The following is an 11,652-nucleotide window of genomic DNA, read 5'->3' on the forward strand; positions in this document are numbered from 1 at the left end:
TTTGTTTCTCTTTATGATTGTTTTACATCTCTTTGTAGTCATTTTGTTCTCCTTTTGATCTTTTTGTAGTAATTTTGTTTCTCTTTATGATTGTTTTACATCTCTTTGTAGTCATTTTGTTTCTCCTTTTGATCCTTTTGTAGTAATTTTGTTTCTCTTTATGATTGTTTTATATCTCTTTGTAGCCATTTTGTTTCTCCCTTTGATCTTTATGCATCTTTTTATAGTCCTTTTGTTTCTCTTTATGATTGTTTTACATCTCTTTGTAGTCATTTTGTTCTCCTTTTGATCTTTTTGTAGTAATTTTGTTTCTCTTTATGATTGTTTTACATCTCTTTGTAGTCATTTTGTTTCTCCTTTTGATCCTTTTGTAGTAATTTTGTTTCTCTTTATGATTGTTTTATATCTCTTTGTAGCCATTTTGTTTCTCCCTTTGATCTTTATGCATCTTTTTATAGTCCTTTTGTTTCTCTTTATGATTGTTTTACATCTCTTTGTAGTCATTTTGTTCTCCTTTTGATCCTTTTGTAGTAATTTTGTTTCTCTTTATGATTGTTTTACATCTCTTTGTAGCCATTTTGTTTCTCCCTTTGATCTTTATGCATCTTTTTATAGTCCTTTTGTTTCTCTTTATGATTGTTTTACATCTCTTTGTAGTCATTTTGTTCTCCTTTTGATCTTTTTGTAGTAATTTTGTTTCTCTTTATGATTGTTTTATATCTCTTTGTGGTCATTTTGTTTCTCCTTTTGATCTTTATGCATCTTTTTATAGTCCTTTTGTTTCTCTTTATGATTGTTTTACATCTCTTTGTGGTCATTTTGTTTCTCCTTTTGATCTTTATGCATCTTTTTGTAGTCATTTTGTTTCTCCTTTTGATCCTTTTGTAGTAATTTTGTTTCTCTTTATGATTGTTTTATATCTCTTTGTAGCCATTTTGTTTCTCCCTTTGATCTTTATGCATCTTTTTATAGTCCTTTTGTTTCTCTTTATGATTGTTTTACATCTCTTTGTAGTCATTTTGTTCTCCTTTTGATCTTTTTGTAGTAATTTTGTTTCTCTTTATGATTTTTTTACACCTCTTTGTGGTCATTTTGTTTCTCCTTTTGATCTTTTTGCATCTCTTTGTAGCCATTTTGTTTCTCCTTTTGATCTTTTTGTATTCATTTTGTTTCTCTATGATTTTTTTACATCTCTTTGTGGTCATTTTGTTTCTACTTTTGATCTTTTTGCATCTTTTTGTAGTCATTTTGTTTCTCTATGATTGTTTTACATCTCTTTGTAGTCACTTCGTTTCTCTTTGATCGTTCAACATCTTGTTGTGGTCATTTTGTGTCTCTTTGTGGTTGTTTTAAGTCTCTTTGTATTAGTTTTGTGTCTCTTTATCTCTTTGTAGTCATTTTGTTTCACTACATGATTGTTTTACATCTCGTTTTCATAATTTTGCATCTGTGGTCATTTTGCGTCTCACTTGTTTTGTTTGTCTTTGTATATGTTTTGTGTTTCTTTGCAGTCATTAATAATTTGACATTCCAACAAGAAATGAACATGAAACAGTGACTCGGAACAGGAACTCTGGCCCATTCAGTAAAACCTCCATGCACTAGATGCTGAGAGTGAAGCGAGTCTTTGACCTTGACTAAGCGATAGCATAAGTTTTCAACGCCATGCCTCCTGTCTGCCTATCAATCTAACTATCCACCAGGAGCCCAGAGAGCTGTTGCAGAATGGATGGCATGTATCTCAGCTGCCACATGGGGAGCTTAATCACTCCTTCTCTCTGCTATCAGATGTGCAGACAAACAGCAGTTAAGCAGAGAATACCACAGAGGCTTTCACAGACAGCCTGACGTCAGTCCACATCACTGCAGCATATCACCTGTCATCATTAAATTACACAGGGCAGACAGACAAATCCATATTAATGAGAGGTACGGTGCCCTAGATTTAGCAGAGCTAAATGTTAGCACTCTCACCTTAGCCACAGTGATGCTCAACATGAACATTAATTATTTGTGATGTGTTGAAGACTGAAACCTCTGCAGAGTGGAAAAGACACATGAAACTTTAGACCTGGTTTGATTTACATCTTGTACAGATTAAACCAGATTTCATAACCTTTCTATGAGGTAACGGTCTGGGTCCAGATATTTAAACACAACTAGACAGGGGGGTTCTTTTCTGAAACAAACTAATTCCCATTAACTTGCATCACTTCATTAAACTATGATAGTGGTTGTAAAAGTCAGTGGGGATTACAAAACAGCCAAAGAGAAGAGATAATAGCTTAATCCATTTACCCTGGTAAAAAAAATAAAAAATATAATGGCAAATTGGTCACATTAAAACCTCCCATTCATTTTAAGTTAAAAAACTTCTAAAAAAAATTGACTTTAATGTCAAATATGGAGCTTTATTATGAAGCTCAATGCTACTGATTTCATTCAAGATTTGTTTTTTACTGCCAGCTGCCAACAAGGCATCACCATTAAGGAATACAAGGTTTCAAGAGGAAAGTCAACACAAATGCTGTTGCCTTATAATTATATATTATATATTTTCTATTATAATAATATAAAAAGGTTAAAATCCATGTCTTCATCTTGTCACATGAGTTTCTACAGAACTATCAGTTTTCAAAGAAAAAAACTGAATACATTGAATATTGAGTGGGATATTCTCCATTACAAATGAGGTCAGGTGTTTGTTTTGTCATGTAAATGAAACTAGTCGATCAAAGACGTGTAAAAGAAGTAGTGGATGAAACAAATGTAAAGATGAAACAAACAGGGCTGCCCCTTGACTCAGTGAGGATAAACCACGGCGGCTGTTAAAACACACAGGTGCTGACTTTTTAGTCCACTATCTTTGATGTACGTTTATATTGTATTTTTAAATTTACTATCAGATTATAGGACATATGGATTTGCATCATGTCTGCAACACACTGAACAAGCGTGTTTGTTCCTGTGTGTGTGAAACGCTGGGTCGGCTCCAGAGAAAAACAGCCCAACTATTACTGTGTCCTTATCGCTTATACGGCAATAATAGCTTAGGTGTCCACTTTCTAGTATCCATTTATTGAAAAGTCCGAACAAGGAATACCATTTTAAACCTCAATGAATGACCGTAGAGGTTGGGGTACGAGGGCAGGACGAGTCAGGACAAAGAGTAATGGGGGATAAATGCAGGCAGCAGCGATTTATTTATGACTCTATTTTTTGATGAATTCTTGCAATATAAATACTATAAAAAAGAAATATTTTATTTCCTGTTTGATTCACTAACTATGAAAAAAACCTAAGAACCAAATGGGAAATTATAATATCTTAAAGTCTACTTGGGTTTCCTCCATTTCTCCTTTCAGATCATCTCAAGCTCTGTCAGACAATGAGATCTAGTGGATTCAAGTTCTCCTGTTGGATCAGGCCCATGTTCAGTGTTATCTCAGCTCTGTGCTTTCAGCCATTGTCATGCTTACAGGTAAATCTGTCTTAAAGCTTGCAGGTGCGTTTCCTTTCTTACAAACCTCCTTTGTTTTATTCATAATTTTCTCAGTCTTGACCAGTCCCTAAATGACAATGCACAATTTCTACTAAAATACTTTACTTTAGTTAAATGTTGAGGCACTTGTACTTTCCTTCACTATTTCCATTTTATGCTACTTTATACTTCTACTCCACTACATCTCAGGGGGCTACATTTATCAGCTACAGTTACTCATTACTTTTCAGATTTAGATTTTTTAGATTAAAAAACTAAAATACAATTTATCTAAAAAATTAGAAAACAGGGGTTTTACCAACAGGCTTGGGTGGTATTTATTTTTTCCTACCTTCCTGATATTTCACTGGGGTGTGCGGTATACAGTATTTGTGTAAAAAACAACAACAACAAAAAAGTAAAAGCTGTGCAGCTGATGAAACTAGTCATTTTAGCACCTATGACAATGCCTGGCCTACTATGCTGTGTGTCTAATGTGTAATTAGAGAGCAAGCGGCAGGTGAATGCAGAGGAGCAGAGGAAAATGTGAGCAGTGAAGTTTAGTTTGTCAGTAAATAAAGACTGCAGCTAAAGCTCCAGTGTGTGTGCGTTGTTTACCATCTGCTGGAAAAGTGAAGGGGTTATGGTGTTGTCGATGATGTCAGGCAGTTTCACGCGGCATTGCCTGCCTACATTAAGGGTACTACAGAACATCAGCTCAATACAACATCTCCGTATCAGTTTAATAGAAAAAGGAGCGCCTGTGTTTCAAGATTTCTAAATACCCTGGTATGCTGAAATACCATAATATTACCCAAGCTTGCTAACAAATCTACTAACAATTTAAGGTTCAAATCAATATTTTAAAATAAAACAAAAATTTGAGAAAAGAAAAGTCATTTGTGGAGCAGAACGTTTTCCTCTTTCCTATCCCATTAATCATTTCACAACCCTTTAGATTTGTGTCGTGACCCTTTGCAGGAGCCTGACCTCTAGGCTGGAAACTACTGGACCAAACTACCTCGCTGTATGTAAACCAAAACTAGCTCCACCAACAGCCAAATGCTACTTACACACTTTTGCTGTATTTGCAATCTAATAATGTAATCATAATATATCTGTGTAACATTTTACTGTTACTACTGTTACTTTTACTTTGACATTTTAGGTATATTTAGCTACTACAGTAATATTTTTACATTTTACTTTTAATATTATGACTACAGGATGTGTAATATAGTATTTTTAGATAGTTGTACTTTACCTAAATAAAATATTTGAGTACTACTTCAATCACTGCCATTAAATTATTTGTCTCTAAACTCTGGGTGGGATGTCATATGGTTGACTTATTAATCAGGAATGAATCTTTTCAGCCACTCTGTTTAATATAGTGTAGAGACAGTCTGATGAGTTTTTCCATCACTCAGAAACTAAAACACTTAAAGATGCCAATTCACTTTTGGTCCTGATAAATGCCCCTTCAGGCCCAGTTACTTCCTCCATTTCCTAATGACTGAACGCATTCATTTTTAGAAACATGCCGAGAGTTTTGTAAGTATATAATTCTCTGTGAACTGTCTGACCTTGAATTGACAGACGCATGACTCGCTAAAACACAAACAATTCAATTTTAAACTGGCAGAAGTGGAAGTTCCGCATTGTTGATTAATGCAGCACCAACGCAGCATTAGATGGATGTGCAATAAACACCAGCTTTTAGAAGGAGAAGATAAGATAAAACTTTGTTAATGCAGAGGGAAATTGACTGCATTTTTCTGTGTAATTGTTAAGCCCCGATCAGAACGACCGCTGTTTTGCAGTGGGAGGCATCTTTTTGCAGTTGTTTTCTATAGGTAGTAAGAGTTTTGCGCACTGCTAACGCACCCTTGGCATTTCGCATTTGCAAGATGCACTCTGTCTCATCAGGGTCTTATTCTCTAATAACTGCTGCTACTAGCATTTTTATCAACGGTAGTAACGACAAAGCAGTAGTGAAAGAACTAGCAGTTAAATTCTGTAAACAACCATTTTAAATTATGCAATATAGGCACAGAGTAATGCTATTTCAATTAAGCATTATGGCATAGTGACTTTTCATTTCTGCATAATGGAAGACGAGATACATCTTTCAGATGAGCTTTTAAAGGGACCAGGGATTAGTCCAATAATCCCTGGTCTTCATATAACAGGGTCTCTGGATGAAAAACGGGAGCTCACAAATGAAATGCACATCCAAATCAGGTTTGTTATTTCCAATTAGAGAATAAAAGTCGCTCCATCATTGCTATCTTTGAAGTATTTTTAAACTCTGGGAGCAGAATTAGGCCTTCATACATGAAAGCTTGCTCCTCTTTGCCCACATCCGCTATCATAAAGGAGCACACTACAGAGGCAAAGCCAAAAGCTTGCAGACCCCAATGAGGGGCTAACAAAGTAGAGGATGCAATTTGTATGAATTCTGTTCATAATGAGCGGTCTGCTGTCAGTGCAGGGCAGAGAAAGGCTCCTCTCAGCAGAGCTAGAGGATGGTAAATTACAGTTTAGGAAGGAGGGATAGTAACCATGGTGAATGACCACCTCACTCCCTGCTTTCCTGTCTCTTCACTGCTAAAACCCCTTGTGCATCTACTCAAGAGCACACACATATGCACACACACAGAGCCACTTACTAAACTGTCAGGCAGTGATTTCAGCCTCAGGATTAGCCACCAGACTTGGACTGCTGGCTGCAGAGTTTTGCAAGGGAAATGTTGAAAATGAATATGCAAACCACAGAGGAAACACGGAGTAAAGAAGGTAGCAAAGCTAATTGAATGAAAAACCTAACATGATACACAACAACCAACCACTACAGTGCAAAATAAGAACTATCTTATCAGATAGAAGGCACCATGTGGTCTGATTATTCAGTATCATATATTGTACTTGATACCGAGCAAAGTAATTGCTCTACAAAAGGTCAGGAGGAAGGACAGTGATGAAAAGGGAAAGAAACACAAGCTGGAGAGGTGAAAACTATCTACTGGGTTAGCATAACACTGCTGCTGTTGATTCAAAGCCCGTTGAGCTTGGATAACAGAAATTGGAAGGGGGTTATTGCGTTGTCCATGATGTCAGGCAGTTTCACGCAGTGTCACCCGCCTACGTTGAGGGCGTACACTGCAATATATCAGCTCAAATATAGCACCTCCATATTAGTTTAATAGAAAGAGGAGCATCTGTGTTTTTGACTATATTGAAAGTCGTACTATCAGGATTTCTACATACAGTATCCTGGTTAGGATTTGGTACCGAACTTTCGTATTTTTAAGGGTACCAACTGTATTACTTTGGTATTACCGACTAGCAATTCACATGAATCAGTGGGTGCCAAATTCAAGAACAACGTACTAGTAGGGCCGCCCTCATATTCTATTCATTGCTAGAGTAGTTCGTTTTATACTATTTTTAATACTATTTTACTAACAATGTTGAAATTGAGAACTTCTTTACAAAATTACAAAAGTACTAAAAAGGCCCAGATGGTTACCGGTAGCAAATGGTACCAATGGCACCCAACCCTAAACCTGGTATACCGTAATACGTTGATACTGCCCAAGCCTAGTGGGGACCATAATTGTCTGTACAATATTGACAACAGCATTAAGTGACAACATTAAGTAAAAATTATATGTTTCATCGTTCATAAACACTACTTCAAAGACCTTTGGGAGCGCTAGCTGTGACACTTAGCATTAGCATTCTTTCTTATCAACCCCTCTCAAGTTTTCTGACCATGTTTACCAGACATCTCCAGGTTTGCTCCCCATCAAAGCAGGAACACAAATTACATGGTCAGAAAGTCAAAAGGCAAAGAAAACCCACATCCGCCACCGTGTTGGACCCTTCAAACACTTTTCCTCCTCTGAGGTTGACCTCCATTACATCTTTGTCTACAGCTTGACATTTCAAAAAAGGCTACAGCAGCCAATGACTTATGAAAGACGGAAAACTGGATAGCTGGAGGCAAAGCTTTTTTAGATGTACAGAAAGCAGCTGCAGCAGCAAGGTCCCCTTGAAGTCTTGCGTAAAATATCACAAATTCATACCTGCATGTAGTCATTCCTGTACACAACCAGGTGTAGATAGAAATAGGAGTTAAAACAAGGCCAACAAAGCTGACCAAGATAAGTAGAATAAACATAGAACTGTTATCTACATACTAAAATATATATAAAAGCAATAATGAGCAACAACATACAGTGTCTTTAGTGTATTCTACCCAAAATCCAAACTACCAGCGACACTTCGTCCGGCTCTCCAATGTGATAGGTGCATAAACTAATACACCGAGACAGCCCCTGTAAACAGAAATCCCTGCTCTGCTGCTCTCAGCAGGGTGACCACGACACGCGAGCCAACCTCAACCCCCAACACAGCCATGTTGCTGGCCTGCGACCAAATCCCCCAGGTGGCCTATAAGTAAACTCCAAGACTGCCCATGGTGGCTTAAACTGTGGCATAATCCCTGGCCAGATCTGGTCACCACTGCGTATACCTGGCGAGACATGCTGTGTGAAGTACAATCAGACCTTTAATCTGCACTTATACGCTCTATGTCTGCGCACAGTATACAGGTGCTGCTATTTATGGTGTCATATAGTCAAATATATGGGTTGTTGCAAACACATAGTGGCTTTTCTATTCAAATATTATAGGTTTTCCTACCTCCAGTGCTAGCCACAACTGATCTCCACATTTCACATCCTTCTTGTAGTACATCCCGTAGAATTTGACAACGTTGGCGTGGTCAGAAAGAGCTTTGAGGATGTTGTACTCCGCTTCGATCTCCTCATCAATATCCTGAAAAACAAGGAGAAAGAGCAGTTAAAATTACAAGAAAGGCACGTTTTGCTCATGTTTACCAACCATGTTTCCATGTTTGTGATGCTTTATGTGGTGGTGATACCAGCTTTCTAGATTAAATAAGTAGTTTTAGTTTAGTTGTTGGTGCAAATTAGATAAGAAGAACGATGCCACTCTCTTTTCTCTATTGAAAATATGATGCTGGAACCTGAAGGGGGTTAGATTAGCTTAGCATGAAGACTGAAAACAGGGGGGGAAAGCTAACCTGGCTCTGCCAAAGGTTAAAAAAATAAATAAATAAATTTGCCTACCAACACCCCTAAAGCTCATTATTAACATGTTATATTTTCTAACAGACAGTTCGATTAAAAGAGAAGGTTTTTTTGTTTAATTTGTAAAGGGCAAGTTACTTTTACATGGGGGGATTTCACTGAGAGCAATTCTTTATTTTTCAGGAACGTCTTGATACATCAATGGTACTCCACTGCAGTGCCCCTTAAAACGAAGCAATGTGTACATGTGACCCTCTCGTCACAGGTTTTGAATGTCTGAGTCATACAGTAAGCAGATCAAGTGATTTTCCCTTCTCAAAGTGTTTTCGTTGAATACCTTTTCGACACCAGAAGGGCCGCACACTAGTCCTATTGTTAGAGATATTGTATTAAAAGAAATATTGGCATGACTCCCCAGATTTGTCTTGGTCTGGATACCACTGTGCTACTATATATACACAGCACCTGAAGCAAAATACTGGACAGTGCTTTTACAACTCTGTACTTTACACCAAAAAATAGTCATATCAATAAATCACAAGTATTCTTCTGAAATGCATCATAAATATCAACCTGAAACCTTGCACACTGTAGCATAAAGGGAAACCTTTTTAATATAGGTGTACTGTATGTAGGTCTGTTCATGAAATAATCAGTCCAGTGATTAAAACGAAGATTAGTGATCTGTAGATAATCATTTCAATAATGAGAAACTGTAACAAATTCACAAAAGACTAATGAGACTTTTCTTAGCATGACGGCTGGATTTAATAGATGAAAATGGCTGCTCATTAGAGCTGCTAAATAAGCCATACAGTTCCGTGTACCTTTAAAATAGACAACAGAGGTGGTATTATCAGTCTAAACAACATAACACGCCATAACACCAGATCAGTGATGATCATGTTCTTTAACTGTTCTTTAGAAAGTACAAAAGTTTCCATTATCGTTCTGTTATCTAAAACTAGTGATCTTTGCTGATTACATTGAAATTTAAGATGACAACAATATATTGGTTACTGTCCCTCTTGCTCAGTAATGTTGTGTAATTTATAAATCTAGTCACTGTAGAAAATAAATCAGTCTCAAGCTGCCAGAAGTAACATCATGTATCCCTGCTCTGTGTCAAATTTGCTTCTCACACACACACACACACACACACACACACCTGCATAGGTGCCAAATGTGTTTTGGCTCAATGCTAAAACACTGCACAAGCCCAAAATTATCAGAGAACCGCCACAATACATCCCACTGATGATGGACAATTCATCAGAAGCAATTTGCAGAGATAATTTGCTGATGGTTGTAGTTGGAAGAAAACTCCTTTTCTAAATGCCCTGTGCAGAGAATAAAGCAGAGCAGCATGATGTGTATCTTGCAGCTTACGGCTGAGCTAATGAGTCCTTCGCTTTGCTGCTGGTGTATCAGATCACCAGAGATCTGCTTAACATACTTTCCAGAACTTTTTACACTTACTATTCCACTGTGTAAAAGGGTTGCATCCTGTCTGGAAGGTCTTTCTACTGTAAGGTTTCAGGAATGTTGGGTGACACAGGTCTGGTCTCAGGTCACTTTTGATTTAAGTTCACTGAGCTAAGGGTATGGCACAAAAGCCCAACATGTAATAACACAACTCTTCTCAGTCAGCACACACTACATTCATGTGTTGTTGTGAAAAATTTAAAGTATACAATTCACAAACACTAACCTAAACCCAAAAACACACACAGAAATGCCAGATCCATATCACAAAAGAAGTGCTAATAGCAACCAATGAGATATATAGCTTTTTATCACTGATTGACAAAAGCCTCAGTAAGTAACAAATGCATGAAAATAAAATGAAATCTGGTAGAAATATACTGACTAAACAACTGAAAGGAAAGTTACAAAAGAGTGAGGTAGATGCAAAGAGAAAATATGGTTGGCCAGATCTAATCAGTGATGATGTCTAAAGCTCTAAAATGCAGATCCTATAAACACTATAACTTTTCCGCCCTATGCTGCCACCAAAGGCATAAACACACCACAAGCTTATAGCTGCTTTAAGGAGCACTGTCTTCAACACGTGCATGGTATGGAAACATGTGATCTTAGATTACACTAACAGAAGTAATATAATGGAATATTTGGACCTAAATTCAATGAGCAGGATGCTTGACTCAACTTTTGACACTCCAGATGAGAAAGTCAACTTACATGGATGGGATCCAGTATCTTTACAGCTGCTTTACTTCCATCAATTTTGTTGAGCACCTTGTAGACTTTTCCGTAGGTCCCTTTCCCGATCGTCTCGATGATTTCCCAGGTGTCAGTGGGATCTGGAAAGTTGTCAAAGACAATGGATTTCCCTGATTGTGGAAACATCTTCAGAAGAGATCTCCTATGAAAGAAATACACATGGGTCTCAGTTAGAAAAGATAAGAACGATAGAAACTGCAGTGTGCACAGTCTGATGTGCTTATACTTATTTTAATCCACGTGAGAACTTAGTTTTATCAGTGAAGAGTTCTGCTGAAGAACACAGAAAACTGCTATCCTTTTAACTACCTACTAATAGTTACAGTGTAACCACATGAGGGCCATGTCTAGTGTTGAAAGTGCTGTCATGCTGGTTTGTTTGGGAATTAAACTGGAAGCATCAAGTGTTTAACTAGAGGATAATCCAGTGGTAGCTGGGGGTTTATTTTTTAACACTATAGTAACAGTATTTCATGGAGCTGCATGGTGTTACAGTGTTAAAGAAAATACATTTAAATACAGTCAGAAACCGTCCGTGCACCTTTCTTTACTCACTTTGCAGCCTTGTAACAGTTTAAGTCGTGTCTCAGTTACTGGAGACAGACTTTGGAAGTAAATTTCAAAGGCTGGTTTGAGCTTAAAGTGTGATAAATTCCTGACAGTGTATGTTATGTTGCACAGTTTTCTCAGGCAACAAAAAAAGACTCAGCACTGTCTTTATCTGAAAGCACTCATCTGTATCACATAAGACGGGGTGTGTAGTTATTTCTGGGACTGATGTTACTTACAATCATATTGCATTTAACA

At 37.2% G+C, this 11,652-nt stretch overlaps 1 protein-coding gene across 7 annotated transcripts in view; it reads right to left on the reverse strand.

The window, feature by feature from the left end:
* Nucleotides 1–11,652, reverse strand: part of myo3a (myosin IIIA) — a 72,341-nt gene that overhangs the window by 49,324 nt on the left and 11,365 nt on the right. For 5 of the 7 annotated variants that reach the window (XM_046032063.1, XM_046031976.1, XM_046032392.1 and 2 more), the window contains exon 3: nucleotides 8,192–8,326. In XM_046032063.1, coding sequence (XP_045888019.1) covers nucleotides 8,192–8,326 — 135 coding nt within the window. Of the gene's footprint in view, nucleotides 1–8,191; nucleotides 8,327–10,803; nucleotides 10,982–11,652 lie in introns of those variants that run through there. The other 2 variants (XM_046032476.1, XM_046032227.1) reach the window with 1 other exon arrangement.

This window comes from Micropterus dolomieu, linkage group LG01 (genome assembly GCF_021292245.1).
Source record: "Micropterus dolomieu isolate WLL.071019.BEF.003 ecotype Adirondacks linkage group LG01, ASM2129224v1, whole genome shotgun sequence".
Lineage (NCBI taxonomy): Eukaryota > Metazoa > Chordata > Actinopteri > Centrarchiformes > Centrarchidae > Micropterus > Micropterus dolomieu.